Source organism: Erpetoichthys calabaricus, chromosome 16, assembly GCF_900747795.2.
Source record: "Erpetoichthys calabaricus chromosome 16, fErpCal1.3, whole genome shotgun sequence".
NCBI classification, from domain to species: domain Eukaryota; kingdom Metazoa; phylum Chordata; class Cladistia; order Polypteriformes; family Polypteridae; genus Erpetoichthys; species Erpetoichthys calabaricus.
In genome coordinates, this window is record NC_041409.2 from 35,022,003 (window position 1) to 35,040,223 (window position 18,221).

At 36.9% G+C, this 18,221-nt stretch overlaps 1 protein-coding gene across 1 annotated transcript in view; it reads right to left on the reverse strand.

Moving 5' to 3' along the window:
• Positions 1-18,221, reverse strand: part of LOC114666394 (synaptosomal-associated protein 23-like) — a 36,150-nt gene that overhangs the window by 14,976 nt on the left and 2,953 nt on the right. The window contains exon 2 of the mRNA XM_028821239.2: positions 269-363. Within this exon, the coding sequence (XP_028677072.1) occupies positions 269-325 (57 nt within the window). The 5' untranslated portion in view covers positions 326-363. The remainder of the gene's footprint in view (positions 1-268; positions 364-18,221) is intronic.

The following is an 18,221-nucleotide window of genomic DNA, read 5'->3' on the forward strand; positions in this document are numbered from 1 at the left end:
TGTATCTTTACTTCTTACATGTTAATGTTTGTTTAATAATTTATACGCTTCTTATATCTTCTTCAAATTATTTCATCAAAATGTTTCACTACTTAATAATTAATATTTATACAATTTCTATTTATTGTAAATGCTCTTTATTTGTTCAAAAATAACATTGGTAATTAACAAACTTATTTTATAAATACTACATTTTAGTTTTTTTTCCCTGCACTCAGTGAGCAAAGTCACTGGGTAATCAGCTAGTATATATATAAGAAGGACATACTTCATCTGTGACCTGGTTGGCTCTCATCGTGATGTCTTCTACTGACAAATCTGCCATGATGGTAGGACAGTGTTTTAACTCCTTTTAGCCAAAATCTGCAGGAAAAATAAAAACAAGGAAAAAAAGTGATTTTATCAAGTGTGAACCACTTTTCATGCACTTTAAAATGTTACTCAAAAATTTTGCTTATATTATTGCCAGGTTATATTAACACATACCGACTTGTAGGTCCAATTACCACGAGGAAATGAAATAAGATTAATTGTGCATTTGTATTGTAACAAACAGTTATATTGCGTCATACTGAATAGTTTTTAATATTGTGTAAACATTAATATTCCCATGATACAAAAAAAGTCATATGGTTGTTTAAATAAAATACTATTTACGGTTGTTAATTTTTCTCAAATTTCATATCTGTTTGTTTTTTATCATTATAAATGTCTATACAAAATTTGAAACATCTATATGAAATTATAACCATAGTTTATATACTTGAAAATTCGCTTAAATATTCAGTTAAAAGTACCACTTCTGGTTGCCAGAAGTGACCCAAAAGTTGATAGGATTCCTTATTTTTGATATAAACCATGTGTACAAAATCTTATGGAACTAGGTCAAAGCATTTGAGTTATTGTATTTACACACTGACATACAGACAGACCTAATTTCAAAAATGGTATTTTTGGACTCAGGAAGGTCTAAAACGTCAAGATTCATCAAGATCTCGAGGTAGAATTTTTTCACGATTCCTATACTTTCTCTATACTATGTACACAAGAAAGTAAAAAGACATTGTGACAAAAAAAGAATATAAAAAGGAAGAGTCTGTGGCAGAGCAGACTGAAGCATCACAACCAATTTTTTCAATGCATGGTGAGCTGGTCTTAGAGGATAAGGCAATAAAAGAGCTGAGGACGACAGGTTTAAATAAACAAACTTACTGACACTCATTGTAGTAATCAATTTGTAAATACACAGACAGAACATGCAAACTCCATGTAAAACCTGGTTCTGAGAGGCAGGAATGGCAGCTTTATGCCACCACTCTGCCGATGAGAAAACATCTGCACTAAACTTAACATACTTCAGCCTGTTTATGCATAGGTGAATTGTTGTTGCTAAAGTGGCACAGAGAGAGAGAGAGAGAGAGAGAGAGAGAGGGGTTGTTTGGGGGGGAGTGGAGTGTGTGTCTGTGTCTATGTCCATATTTATGCTTTTGTCCTGTGATGAATTGGCATCATGTCCAGAGATTGCTCTTGCCTTGCATCCAATGCTTGGTGGGATAGGCACCAGCTGCCCCATGACCCTGCTCTGGAAAAGAAGATTAGGAAGATGGAGGGATGCCTTGATTGTGTACTACAGGCATCCACTCTCTTAATGAACTACCGGTACATATGTCCAGTATCAATTCAGCAGCAGGCAGTATTAAAATAAAGAAATAGGCATCCATGTAGTTAAAGATTATAAGCCAGTGTTTCACAAAGTGGGGTCTGTGATGCATGGCAAGGAGGTCCACAAAATAACCAGAAAACTTTTCTAAGGAATTTATAATTATCAAATATACTTGGTGTACCAGTGGTCTGTTTATTCTCTTCTCCTTTATTCTCAATTTCACTTATTTTAAACAGTGACCACAACATATCCGATTAGAATGTAAAAAGTAATGCCCTTTACTAAACAAACAAAAGAGACATTAAACAGCATACAAACTTTCCAGATAGTGTGGCCCCAAGTGCATGTAGCGGCATTCACAAATCCACCAAATACTGCTTTCCGACAACAAGTAAAAATATGCCAATTTCATAAAAAAAAAAAAAAAAAAAAAAAAAAAAGGAAAATATCAGGACAATTACATTGAGTTTTTCTTTCAAAGTCCTCCTTCTCAGCACTTAGTGCTATCAAGTCGAAGTGCAAAGCACGTGAAGGATGATAGAGTCTACCTGTCATCCATTATACCCAGAATTGAGAACTATCCAGTCAGAGATAGAGGGACCCATCTCACTAATGTACCAGGTACATGATCACTGAAAGTACAGTGCTCTCTATAATGTTTGGGGCAAAAGACACATTTGATTTATCCCTCTGCTCCACAACAGTCTCAAACATGGTGTCCTGAAATGCTAGGAACCATGCATAAAAAGTGTTGTGGGACCAAAATGCATGAAAATAATCTTAGCTGGTCTCTTGTTAAACTGGCTGAATCTCACAACATTGTTTTGCGTTATTATTTCTTAAAACAACACGAAAAGCTGTTTTGCAATGTGTGTATAACGTCAAGATGCAAATCCAAACTAGGCAACATTTTAGGGTTGATAAGATGGATGTGTTCGGTAGGCTTTACAGCCTTTATTAATAATGAGACCCCAGAATCCATAAGCTCCATTGTAAAATCCAACAGGAGGTAAGTCAGTTTTTTAAAATTTATAAAATACTCAATTTTTTTTTTTTTTTCCGTTTTTATTGAGCCTTTGTAAAGCTATAATTTCCCCTCTGGGTCAAAGAAAGTACATCTGTCCAAGTCTGCATATGAGATAATGTCAAAAGGATAAAGGGTTTTCATTTCTTTTCCTCTTTAAAATGATTTCTTTGATTTTCAGTTATGTTTTATATTAAAGATGATAAAGGCATGACAGGACCTGTGTTGGTTTTAAAACTTACATGGCCTTACATTAACACAAACTAAAATTTTAATGAGAATACGAAGACATTTGTTATCCACTGAAGATGAACACACACACATTATATATATTATGGAACTTTAATGTGATGTTAGATTTTCAGATTCTTATTCCGTTTTTAAATTATAAACTAAAAACTAGTGCTGGGCGGTATACCGGTTCATATCAAAAACTGTTTTTTATTTTTGTTATGATATGGATTTTTGTTATACCGCAACACTGGTTTAAATAGCCTAAACAACGTTCGGAACGTGGCACAGCAGGACACTGTTTAAAGGGGGGAACCTTTTTCACTGCTGAACCGCTAAACAGGCATGCAATGGAGTACATGCGTTAGAGGAGGTATTAAACGGTGAAAATGGACAGAACATTCTGAAACTGAAGCTGTAGCAGACGATAAAGTTGAACATGATGACACAGAAGAACGTTTGCCGAAAAAAGGAGCTGTGTCCGTTGTCTGGAGATACTTTGGTTTTAAAAGGTTGGATGTGGACCATTATGTTCAAATGTGTGAATACTGTTTCTATACTACTGGATAATACTGCAAGCCAAGTTGTACTTGTATTATACTTTTTTTTCAATACTGTGTAATGCAGGGGTAGGCAACGTCGGTCCTGGAGTGCCACAGTATGTGCAGGTTTTTGTTTCAACCCAGTTCCTTAACGAGAACTCAATTATTGCCGATGAAGCACATATTGCTTAAGTGACATTTTAATGCTTCATTTTAGTGGTCTCGCTTGTTAAGGTTCTCCAACCTTAATTGCTTATTTCAATCTTAAACTGCTGCATTCAGTGTTTTAATTGCTCCTTATTAGCAATAAGATGTAAAACAGGGGTAGGCAATGTCGGTCCTGGTGAGCCGCAGTGGCTACAGGTTGTCATTCCAACCCAATTGCTTAATTACAAACCAATCATTGCCAATCTCAGACCTTATTTAATTTTATGGCTTGTTAGTCTGTGCAATGTAAGGCTTTTATATCGTAGATTTTTTTCCTTTCCAAGGATATCATCCAAATGATTTGAAGCCTAAAACAGATCATTTTCAGTCTGTCACATTTTTCTATCAAGTGTTTTATTAAATCAAACAGTGCATGATGAACACACACAGATGTAATTGGAAAAAAGCTAGCTGGAGAACTGCTGGCTGCTTTGTCTTTTACATCTTATTGTTAATAAGGAGCAATTAAAACACTGAATGCAGCAGTTTAAGATTGAAATAAGCAATTAAGGTTGGAGAACCTTAACAAGCGAGACCACTAAAATGAAGCATCAAAATGTCACTTAAGCAATATGTGCTTCATCAGCAATAATTGAGTTCTCGTTAAGGAACTGGGTTGGAACAAAAACCTGCACATACTGTGGCACTCCAGGACCGACGTTGCCTACCCCTGGTGTAATGTACCTAGGTACTGTGTAATAGTGTAACATTTTGAATTTATTCTCGACATTTCCACTTTAATCTCGACGCTTATGACAAGAATAAAGTCGACACGTTGACTTTATTCTCAACATTTCTACTTTATTCTTGCCATTTATGTTGAGATTAAAGTCAACATGTTGACTTTATTCTTGTAATTTGTCATTCAAGTAGAACATCGTAAACTAAACATCTTAAAATGAATATTTACTATATTTTCTCAAACCCCGTCATAAGTTATGTAGCACATTAAATGCTTTGTGTTAAGTGTTCCCTGAGCCATGTTAATCGCTACGTGCTTCTTAAACTGACTTCCTCTTGCATTAAGAGGAGGCGCAGGCAGCGATCACCACACAGAATACATTAATTTCATGATATTCCTGCTCTCAGAACATTTAGAATGCTAAGATAAATACTTGATATCATTTTCATGATGAAATGCATTAAAGCATGTAGTAATCCTGTGGGGGCACGGTGGCATGGAGGGTGCACTGCTGCCGCGCTGGGTGTACCCTGCCTTGAATTTGCATGTTTTCTGGTGGGTTTACTCGGCCTGCTTCTGTTTTTTTCAAAGTCATGTAGGATGTGGGGTTTTGTTATGCAATATTGACCCTGCTAGTGTATGTATTGCTCGTATTCACCCTGTGATGTGCCGCGCCCTGTTCAGGATTTGCTCCTGCCTCGTACACAATGCTTGCTGGGATGGGTGCAACCCTGAATGGATGGCATAAATAAACATGTATAAAAAAGATTTTTTTAAAGTTCTGAACACTCCATGGTCTAAGTTTATAACTAGCTTTAATTTCACAAAGACATTTATCATGTGGTGATTGGTTATGTGGAGAAAGAAAAAGGAAAGATAGGAACTGGGGGTTTGGTATGTCAGACAGAGACAGCACACATGCAATAAAGAAAGCCCGCTCAGAAGAACATCAATTGAATTTTGTGTTCGTGTCTCCAACCACCAGATCACGAACCCAACATTTACACAATACTTCAGTTAAACCAGTGCGATACCCATTCATACATCCAGTTTTTTGGAGCCTTGTCACACCTGTCATAAAGTTCTCTACACTGAACACACACCTGGGGACCCCTTAATGGGGGGGAGCAGCACTACCGTGCATGTTTAATACCTGCTTTAATGCATTTCATCATGAAAATTTATCTTAGCATTCTACATTTTCAGAGAACAGGAATATCATGAAGTGAATGGATTCTGTGCGGTGATCGCTGCCTCTGCCTCCTCTTAGTGCAAGAGGAAGTCAGTTTAAGAAGTGTGTAGCGATTAACATCTGGGTCAGGGAACGCTAAACACAAAGCATTTAATGTGCTACATTAATTTATGACGGGGTTTAAGAAAATCTAGTAAATTAAACATTGATTTTAGGATGAAGTTTAGTTTACGACATTCTACTTTAATGACAAAAACTATGAGAATAAAGTGGAAATGTCGACTTTAATCTCGACATACTGTAAGCATCGAGATTAAAGTGGAAATGTCGAGAATAAAGTCAACATGTCGACTTTATTCTCGACATAGTATTTACTGTGGCTCTAATGTGCTTCCGTAGGGCTATACCACAAATAGCATTATAAATGCAAGTTGCAGTTTTATTATTTATGTATATACTGTAGCTTACCTTGAAGCAAGGTCCATATTAATGCAGTTTGCCTTAATGATGGTTCAGTTGGTAAAGATGTCATCACCAAGTTGCACTTGTTTTATTTTATTTTAATTTGGTAAATACTGTGTAATGCACCTGGTCTTGAAGTCTTGGAAGTAATAGTATTATTACTGGAAGTTGCACTATTATTTATTACTTATTAGTTTAAATATTATGCAGTTTAATGATGGTAAAGTTGTTTAAAAAGACACTTTAACGTGTCAGTGGACAGTGATTGTTAACATTAACAAAGCCACTGCAATTATTGGCTAAGAATAACCTATTCCACTGTCGAGTATTGTACATTGTACAAAAAAAAAACATTTTAATGTGCCAACAAGTATTAATACAGTTTTGCATTGCCCCATAAAGTGATAGTTTTCAAGGGGGTGGCACTAATGGTGAAGGTATCACACTGCATGACAGATGCAGTCAAAATGTAGAACCTTTTTATTGAACAAATTTTGCAAAAACAAACTATAATTTTGACAACATATTTTCAACCATACAAAGAGGCATTTAGACTTAGTAAAATATCCAGAAGTGCTTGTCAAAAATTGTATTGCACCGAATATGTCTTAGAAAAGGAATAAATAGTAAATATTTTTTGTAAACCAACTACACTTTCTGTTAATGTTAACAATCTCTGTCCACTGACACGTTAAAGTGACTTTTTAAACAACTTTATCATCATTAAACTGCATAATATTTAAACTAATAAATAATAACAATAAAATAAATAATAGTATTATTACTGATAGTTGCACTATTACTTCAAGACTTCAAGCCCAGGTGCATTACACAGTATTCACCAAATTAAAATAAAATACAACAAGTGCAACTTGGTGATGACATCTTTACCAGCTGAACCATCATTTAGGCAAACTGCATTAATATGGACCTTGCTTCAAGCTAAGCTATACTGGGAAGAAAAAAACAAACTATATGTTGAGAACAGTCAACATTTCCACTTTATTCTAGCCGTTTATGTCGAGATTAATGTCGACATTTCCACTTTATTCTCATAGTTTACTTCATAATTAAAGTAGAATGTCGTAAACTAAACTTCTTCCTAAAATCAATGTTTAATCAATTACTTAATTTACCCCGTCATAAATTAATGCAGCACATTAAATGCTTTGTGTTACATTCCCCGACCCAGTGGTTAATCACTACGCTTCTTAAGCGATCACCATACAGAATCCATTCACTTCATGATATTCCTGCTTTCTGAAAATTTAGAATGCTAAGATAAATACTTGATATCATTTTCATGATGAAATGCATTAAAGCAGGTATTACACATGCACGGTAGTGAGGCAGTAGTGCTGCTCCCTCGCAGTAAGGGGTCCCCAGGTGTATGTTCAGTGTAGAGAACTTTATGGCAGGTGTGACGAGGCTCCAAAAAACTGGATGTATGAATAGCTATCGCATAGGTTTAACTTAAATATTGTGTAAATGTTGGGTTTGTGATCTGCTGGTCGGAGACACGAACACAGAATTCAATGCATGTTCTTCTGAGCGGGCTATCTTTATTGCATGCATGCTGTCTCTATCTGACGTAGGCTACCAAAACCCCAGTTCCTATCCTTCCTTTTTCTTTCACCACATAACCACATAACCAATCACCACACGATAAACGTCTTTGTGAAATTAAAACTAGTTATAAACTTAGCCCACGGAGTGTTCAGAACTTTAAAAATATCTTTGTTATACATGTTTAATTATGCCATCCATTCAGAGTTGCGCCCATCTCTGAACGAATCACTTAACACAAAGCACTTAATGTGCTATGTAACTTATGACGGGGTTTGAGAAAATCTAGTAAATTAAATATTCATTTTATGATGAAGTTTAGTTTACGATGTTCTACTTTAATGACAAATTACGAGAATAAAGTCAATAAAATATATTCTCGTCATAAGCGTCAAGATTAAAGTGGAAATGTCGAGAATAAAGTCAAAATGTCGTCACACTATTACACAGTACCCAGGTACATTACACTGTATTGAAAACAAATAAAACAAGTACAACTTGGCTTGCAGTATTATCCAGTAGTATAGAAACAGTATTTACACATCAGACCTTTTAAAACTAAAGCATCTCCAGGCGACAGATGTGACTGCTTTTTTTCGGCTCTCTGTCCATTTTCACCGCGCGGCATACCTATGCTACCGCCCACTATTTGGTGGTGTAGCAGTGAAAAAGAGCCCTAGTGCAACAAATCTGTGTTTAGCGGTGTAGCAGTGAAAAAGGTCCCCACTTGAACAGTTTCCCCCTGCGCCACGTTCCGAACGTCGTTTAGGCAATTAAACTAGTGTTGCGGTATAAGAAAAATCCATATCATAAAAAAAATAAAAAATGGTTTTCGGTATGAACCGGTATACCGCCCAGCACTAGAGTGAACCCCCTAGTATATAAATATAGAACAAAAGATTGATCACAAAAAACACATTTGTAATTGTAGTAATATGACTTGTAGAGAACACAGTAAACTTCCTACTTAGAGTGGTAAAACAGCTATAATGTATTTATATAGAGTGGTACTTCATTTCAGATTTAATAAAATGTTTGTTACTCTACAAGAAGCAATGTTGTACTGTTAAATCATTTACCAAAAAAAAGAAAAAGAAAAACTAGACTAAAAGTTAATTTCAAATACATGATGCCTCAAACTGATCAGGGTCCTCTTAAGTACTGTAACTTAAGCACATTCAGCAGCAGCACCACAAAATTAAGATTTATCAGTATAAAAGTATTGAGAAGGGCATGCACTTTAAATATTATCATTTAAAACTATAGCACAGCTGTACAGCAGGCCGAAGTCCAAGAGACTTTTGAAGGCATTCTAAGCTATAGTGGCTAACATTAAACTGTGAAGACAACAACTGTTGCCTGAGTGCTTCACCAGTCACAGCTTTATGGGACGGTGATAGAGAAAGAAAAAATGCACATGATATCTTGGATAGAAGGCTCTTGGGAGTCTCTAAAGCCAGCTGGAAAAACATATGTTCTAATGAGAACAAAAACCAAGCTTTTTGGACAGACTAAAAGCCATGTTTGGTGTAAGCCAAAATGTTGTACATATCAAAAACACACCATCTCCCACCGTGAATGGCTTGTGTGGGTAAGAGGATCAAATGAATGCAGGAAAACAGGGAAATCCTGGAGGACAGCCAGATATTGTCTCTGCAAGAAACCTGCACATTGCCTAGAAGATATAATTTCCTGTAAGACAATGGCCCCAACCATAAAGTCAAGGCTACACAACAGTAGCTCCAAAATAACAATGTAAAAGTCCTTGAGAGGCCAAGTCAGAATCCAGATCTCAATCCAGTTGTGAATTTAAGATCCTTGTGCAACCTGACATAGCCTGAGTAGTTTTTCAAACAAAAATGGGGATACACGATTATGATAATTAATTTAGACCACTTTACAGATGTGTTTTTCAATATGACAGGAAAGAGTTTTTTTTAATCAGTATCAATAAAGCCAAATTATACCCACTGTGATTTCATGCAGATAATAAAATAAAGCAGTAATTATTCAAAGATACTGTATATGCTCCTGCAGCTAATAGGTGAACTATGGTCAGTTCCCCAGAGTGCCAGCTGTTTTTTTCTGATGCCATAGTGCACGGCTCACTTTTGTCTCAAAAAAAGGCTTCCAGCTATGAAACAGATGACCCACAGGCACATTATGTGGTAACCTGGTTTTAAAGTTTCTCCTTTGCCTTCCCCACCTGAATGCTAACCCAGGTCAGAGCAAGGAGAATTGTGTACTGAAAAAATTAGACAACAAACAGCAATTACTGAAAGAACAAAAAGCAGAGACATTTTGAGAAAGTGGATACAACTGCTATGTGTGCTATACTCACACTGCCTTTGCCAGATGTATATTTTATTGCTGTTTATATGCTTTAGGTATAACTGGCACGCTAATGACATGAGGAAAATGATTGAATCAAACCTAATGGGGCTGATGACTGTCCCATTCTTAAATACAAGCTCTTCTTTATTCAGTTGTATATTACACAGCTACAAAGAATTTCATAACCTGCGTCTTTCATGGTAGAGTGTAAACTATGGTTTCTCTTTAAACATCTAGTATTCTATAATCCAGTTCTGCCCAAATCTCCCCAGTACTCTCTCCAATAACCATCATATACATAACGTGCATTCTGACCAAACATCCAGGGTAAGGATCCCCCACATCATTACCATAGACTGGATAAGGTGCTGTCATTCTCATTGTAGTCACAAATGCCATCGTTTTGGTTACAAACCAGACATTACTGATATGGATACAACCATAGGTTCTTTTGCTGTACAGCCTGTAATCCAAACTTTCACTTTTGCCTCAACCATATTTCATTAGAATCCAGCCTCATTCTACCTATATCAAGAACTTTATCACAACTGAATACAGACAAATTAAAAAAGGAAAAACTCATATGGTAAATATGGAATTTTAGGCTTTTGGAGGGGTGGAAGAGTAATGCAATATCAAGAAGTTCAATGTATACAATGCAACATCTGTCATGTTAGATACTTACTGCAATCTCATCTTGACTAATTTCAGCTAATGGGGTCACAATTTATGTTACCGGTGAAGCTGAATAGGACAAACAATTTCACATGAAGTTTCTTCAGCACGACATTCTCAAAATTATTGGTGCCCAACAAAAGAAAGAGAAAGAGAGTCCTAGTATGTAGTTAAAGCAGGGGAAAAATGAAAAACTGAAAATATACTGTACACAGTATCAGGATATTTTTTTTAAACCATATACAGGTATAAGGATCTAAGAAGCACTGCTTTGTTTTTATTGTGCTACATACAGTGCATCCGGAAAGTATTCACAGTGCATCACTTTTTCCACATTTTGTTATGTTACAGCCTTATTCCAAAATTGATTAAATTCATTTTTTTCCTCAGAATTCTACACACAACACTCCATAATGACAACATGAAAAAAGTTTACTTGAGATTTTTGCAAATTTATTAAAAATAAAAAAATTGAGAAAGCACATGTACATAACATAAGTATTCACAGCCTTTGCCATGAAGCTCAAAATTGAGCTCAGGTGCATCCTGTTTCCCCTGATCATCCTTGAGATGTTTCTGCAGCTTAATTGGAGTCCACCTGTGGTAAATTCAGTTGATTGGACATGATTTGAAAAGGCACACACCTGTCTATATAAGGTCCCACAGTTGACAGTTCATGTCAGAGCACAAACCAAGCATGAAGTCAAAGGAATTGTCTGTAGATCTCCGAGACAGGATTGTCTCGAGGCACAAATCTGGGGAAGGTTACAGAAAAATTTCTGCTGCTTTGAAGGTCCCAATAAGCACAGTGGCCTCCATCATCCGTAAATGGAATAAGTTTGAAACCACCAGGGGCCTCATGTATAAACGGTGCGTACGCACAGAAATGTTGCGTACGAATGTTTCCACGCTTAAATCGCGATGTATAAAACCTAAACTTGGCGTAAAGCCACGCACATTTCCACGGTAACTCATACCTTGGCATACGCAATTTCTCCGCTCGGTTTTGCAGACTGGTGGCACCCAACGTCAAAGCAGTGCTACTGTTCCTGCGTGGTCACCCTTTCTTTCTTAGCTCCACATTCCTGACGCGGCTTTATAAATACACTGAAACTAACTGCATATTGTTTATTAGTGTAATGCATCTGATTGTAATTAACCTGCAGCAATATAATGGTCCAGGGAATAGCCATAGTATTCCAAATACCATAACTGTTTTAGCATTGTAACTCTCACTGCATCTTCTTCTTTCAGCTGCTCCCGTTAAGGGCTGCCAGAGCAGATCATCTTTTTCCATATTTCTCTCACTGCACCACTCGGAGTATTTATATCACTGTATCTGAGTGGGGAATCACAGCAGCAGCTGATCGGAAAGAGAATTATCGGTACACAGCATGAAGCACACGCTGCCTCAGCCAAGGCAAAACGCTTCAGAGACTTCCCTGTACGGACTTCGCGGTTTAGAAAAAGTTTCATCCCAAGAACTCTAAACGCACTCAATCAGTCCATCAAGTGCTCCTTGTAGAACTGTTTACTTATAAGTACAATTACCTCACTGTAAACTTGCACTACAGTTATAATATTGCACAACCTGTGCCACTTTATAAAGCGCGTATTTACATATGACAATATCATTTTTAAGATGAAATGCAGCAAAATATGTTGATTATATTATACAGATAAAACTTTAACTTCATTTAAATAATCTTTATTGTCAATAATTTAACATGTGAGGACACGGTGCCGCAGCACTAGCTAGTTCAGGGATTGTTCCTGCATTGCGTTGTATTCTTGCTGGTGCTGACGCGACACTGGAAGGATAGACGGATATAATAATTAAACATGTACTACGAAGATATTTCAATGTTCCTTAAAAGTTTTGAAGAATCGGCATTTTAAGCTTACAGATGTCTTCACGTCTATATAGCTGATTGTGTGGCGATTGGGTTTTTGGAGAAAGAAAAGGACAGGAATTGGAGGTTAGTACGTTTGAAAGAGACAGTACTTCTGTAATAAATTATTTCATCGAAGGTCGCGCATGGCGCCGCAAGCCTCTTGCATGAGACATGAACAAGCACTGCGCCACCGTGTTCCCATGTTTAATAACATGCTTTCATTCCTATCATCACGAAAAATATATCACGTATACATCTCAGTATTTTAATTATTCAGAGAGCTGTAATATCATGAATGTAATGGATTATGTGTCCTGTCAGAGAAAGAGAAAGCCTGTTTAAGAAGCAGGTATTGATTCACACATGTAGAACACATAGAAGATCAAATACAGAACAAAGCATTTAATGTGCCACTTTAGTTACAATGGGATTTGAGAAACTAGTAAATTAAACGATTTTAAGATTAAGTTTATGATGTTCTACTTTAATGGCAAAATAAACTACGTGATTAAAGTGGAAATTTCGAGATTAAAGTTGACATTTTGTGCTTTTTTCCCTACTGTGTGCCTATTTTTTTTGTCTGTACCCTAATAAGCTTTCATACGACATTCAGACGGTGGGCTACGACTCGCCTTTTCACGATGACTTTGATATGTGATTTCTTTTTTATTTCGAGCACTGTGCGACTTTGTGAACTTGAGCCTTCAAGTTTCTCCGACACTCTGTCACTCAATCAACTTCCTTTTGTTGATTATACCACTGTTTAAACCACTGATTCCCAAAGTGGTCTATATGGACCCCCAGGGGTCGATTTTGACTTGCAGGGGGTCTATATCAGCAAGAAAAAAAAATTGGGGGTGCACAAGATGTAAATGGTGGTCTACGTGAGCGGACACAAGTTTTCATATTAGCAGCAACGCATCGCACGCGTACGCGCAGTGAACAACACTTGTCCAGACCTGTACCAAAGCTTTGCATGGACTTGCTCGGACTTTGATTCATCTATTATAAATAAGAGTGTTAGAGACAAACACTGTTCGTTAGCTTTCTGGGTTTTGAGAAGAAAAGTGCCTTGAAAATACGTTCAAAAATATAAATAGGTACAAGTCAAAGTGAATCAAAATCATCTTCTTTAGGAGTGCCCAAGAAAAGTAAGTACAAAATTTTATACATATTTTTGCATTCGCTCCGATTGCATAGAGCCGTAGATGCTGATCACGACTTTAGATAAAGTTGATTTTTCCTAAATTCCTAAAAAAACATTTTCTAGAAATATTTCTGTAAGCTATTTTCGCGGACATTTCAACATTTTAAAAATATTTGTGTGCTGTCTGTGCAGGAATAAATTTTGAATTGCTCTGTCTTATGTTTAAATAGCTTTTTTTATATATTTATATTTTATATTGACTAGATATTTATATTTTGTGTCTTTTCAATAAAGGTATGAATAAAAATTGTACATGTTTTTTTTTTTTTTTTTACAATTGTCCACTCTACAAAAAAGCAGCACTATGTCAGTTGTCAAAAACACATTTGAAGTTAATAAGTTTAGGAAAATTCAATATTAAGCAGGCAGGGGGTCTATGGAAATCGGTAAGTGGTCTACGGGGCAAAAAAATTTGGGAACCTCTGGTTTAAACCAACAAATAGTATGTTTTCCCTTTGCCTCCACTTGGTATTCGCTTAAATTCTTATATTTCCCCCCGTGCTTTTCCCATTGTCTTTTCACAGAAGGCTATTTATATTGATTTGCATATTCAAAGAGGCGTAATTCTGGGAGGAGTTGGGGCGGGACAGAAGGCGCGTGCACGTACATTACTTTTCACGCTGATCTGGATTTATGTAGTGGAAGAACGTGAAAGTTTGCGTACGTACAGATTCCTGCATCTGGATTTTTCTGTGCGTACGCACATTCCCGCTTTTGTGCTTATGCCATGTTATAGTGTGAGTTCTACGCACGGCGTAATACATGAGGCCCCAGGACTCTTCCTAGAGCTGGCTGGCCATCTAAACTGTGCGATCGGGGGAGAAGGGCCTTAGTCAGGGAGGTGACCAAGAATCCGATGGTCACTCTGTCAGAGCTCCAGAGGTCCTCTGTGGAGAGAAGAGAAACTTCCAGAAGGACAACCATCTCTGCAGCAACCCACCAATCAGGCATGTATGATAGAGTGGCCACACGGCAGCCCACCTGGAGTTTGCCAAAAGGCACCTGAAGGACTCTCAGACCATGAGAAGGAAAATTCTCTGGTCTGATGAGACAAAGATTGAACTCTTTGGTATGAATGCCAGGCGTCACGTTTGGAGGAAACCTGGCATCATCCCTACGGTGAAGCATGGTGGTGGCAGCATCATGCTGTGGGGATGTTTTTCAGCGGCAGGGACTGGGAGACTAGTCAGGATAAAGGGAAAGATGACTGCAGCAATGTACAGAGACATCCTTGATGAAAACCTGCTCCAGAGCGCTCTTGACCTCAGACTGGGGCGACGGTTCATCTTTCAGCAGGACAACGACCCTAAGCACACAGCCAAGATATCAAAGGAGTGGCTTCAGGACAACTCTATGAATGTCCCTGAGTGGCCCAGCCAGAGCCCAGACCTGAATCCGATTGAACATCTCTGGAGAGATCTTAAAATGGCTGTGCACCGACACTTCCCATCCAACCTGATGGAGCTTGAGAGGTGCTGCAAAGAGGAATGGGTGAAACTGGCCAAGGATAGGTGTGCCAAGCTTGTGGCATCATATTCAAAAAGACTTGAGGCTGTAATTGCTGCCAACGGTGCATCGACAAAGTATTGAGCAAAGGCTGTGAATACTTATGTACATGTGATTTCTCTGTTTTTTTATTTTTAATAAATTTGCAAAAACCTCAAGTAAACTTTTTTCACGTTGTCATTATGGGGTGTTGTGTGTAGATTTCTGAGGAAAGAAATGAATTTAATCCAATTTGTTATGTTACAGCCTTATTCCAAAATGTGCAAAAAGTGATGCGCTGTGAATACTTTCTGGATGCACTGTATTAGAATGTTGAAGCAATACATTTTTTTGGTACTTGTATAACATAAAGCATTTTTTCTACATTGCAATGGACGGCATGCTGCAATAAATAATGTGCTGCAGAGGAAAGCTTGTGTTTGATGTTTGAGAATGAAAATCAGTCTTCACTCTCCTGCCATCTGAGTTTCATTTGGTATCAGTCTTTGGCTCTTGGAATGTGAATCAAGTATTTTAAAATACTTATATGGTAATTAAATAATTAAACAGCATCGATGATCAGTTACAAAATGTGAATAAAATTTGAATCCCCCAAGTATAAAAATGAAATAACCTCAAAATATTTTACACACGCATATTCTAAAGTGACCAAGAAAAGAAATTGTTTTAGACAGTGGTTATAACCCATACTATAGCAGGTCTTTTTCTGATCTATAAGGAATTCGATATTACACTAACAAAGCTAAGATGAAGAATATACAGTACAATTGTTAACCCAGGAGTAAATGCCAGAGAAAGACCAATAAGAGGTACCAAACTGCCACACTGTTGACAACACCCAGCAACAATTAGGAGTAACAGAATCTTGCACAAGATGGAGACATCTATAATTAAATAATTCCTCAAAGTAGCTAAAGGGATGTCTAGAAGGAAGAAATAGTGTTCAAAAATAGAAATGTAGGGTTAAACAGTAACATATTTTTCTTAACAGAGAGAAATATTAATCAGGCATGTTTCATATTCTTATAACCACACTCTCCAACCCCTACAGGAAAACAGATGGATATCTGTGAAACATGTTTCAAGGACTTCAGTCTACAAGGGTTGTTACATAAACAACTAAAGTGAAACAAATGCTATTACTTTAACAATGGGTTCTGCATTTGTTAGCTTATCTTATCTACAATGCAAAATATTTCCAAACAGAAAGAGTTTTTTTTGGGGGAATCAAATCTATAAAAGAGAAATTCTTAAAATAAAAAATAACCGAGAACAAGGAAGCTGTGAATCAAATGAAAATGCCATAATGACATTGCTGCAATTCAAGATAAACAAGATTCACCAATGTGGAAACAAATTCTTCTCACAGTGATGCTACGCAAAAAGAAATGTGGTGAACTATGTAATAGCAGCAAGGAAGAAAATACAACAGTTAGTCTTGAACACACAGCTGATAAATTCTGCACTCACAAAGCATATTTTCACACTAAAATAAAATGTTGATATTCAAACAAATTATTGAATTTATTTATAGGAGAAACAAGACCAGCACTAAAACTGTTCTAAAATATACACAATGAGCCAATATTAACACAATGTAATATTAATCCAATATATCAACAATGCAATAAATTAACACAATGACATCAGAAAGTACATATTTGTTACTATGACAGTTGGAAGACTACAGAAAACATATGATAAAATAGACTGAGAGAGCTTTTACAGGGAAATAAAATTAAAGACTCCCCCACCTCACACAGCTTATTTTGAAGAGCTAACAACTTAGAACAGTGAAAAGTAAGAGGGTAACTTCAAACTGGAGTTATTAAACATAAAAGAAAAAACAATTCATTAGATAAAGTTAAAAGAAAACAGAAATTAAGCAGTTTAATAAAATGTAAACAATTAATGGAAAGTCTAAATACATCTGTTTTCTAATAAGTACAGAACAAAGTGTACATAATAAGAACATACAGTAAAAAAGAATAAAAAGTTGACACCACACGAGTTGCTGACTTCCCTATTTTTGCCATTTGCCTACAAACAAACCTTATTCCATTTATGAGCACCTGTAAATATCTCCTTAAAATTCAAATATTACCAACATTATTTTATATGATACAGTAAAGGGATAACCTTCAGGTACATATGATATTTATTAGGAAATAGCCACATTTGCTGTCAAAGACTAGCAATGGAATACATTAAAAAATACTTCCTCTGAATCCTTGTGTCTCTGAAATGCTCTTGACTGGCACTTATTTTTTGCATGCTGCCATAAAGTTTCTTATTGAAATATTAGGCAATTGCTTTATTACTGATTAATATTTTTCCTTTTATATGTCTAAAAAGCAAGGCAAATGCAAGGGCAATAATGGAATCTCATTAACTTACTACATGTACAATGCAGGCCTGAGAAAGGTCTGTTGTGAAACTGTTCATATTTACACAAGACCTATATGCATTTGTAGTAAACTATGAAGGCTTTCATTATTTTTTTTATTTTGGCAAACAGAAGACATTTCAAGCAAAGTGATGTACACTTTAGAAGGTCAGTGACGAGTCTCACTGTATGTGTGTTTAACAGTGTATCCTGAAACTGACTGCCTCTCTAGTCGGGTTTGATTCCTGCCAAAGCTGGAAGAATAATTTCAAGCTCCCCAAGAGCTCTTTATCAGAATAAACTGGTTCAGACAATGGACAGATCCATCCATCCATTTTCCAACCTGCTGAATCCGAACACAGGGTCACGGGGGTCTGCTGGAGCCAATCCCAGCCAACACAGGGCACAAGGCAGGAAGCAATCCTGGGCAGGGTGCCAACCCACCGCAGGACACACACACACACACACACCAAGCACACACTAGGGCCAATTTAGAATCGCCAATCCACCTAACCTGCATGTCTTTGGACTGTGGGAGGAAACCCACGCAGACACGGGGAGAACATGCAAACTCCATGCAGGGAGGACCCGGGAAGCGAACCCAGGTCCCCCAACTGCGAGGCAGCAGCACTACCCACTGCGCCACCGT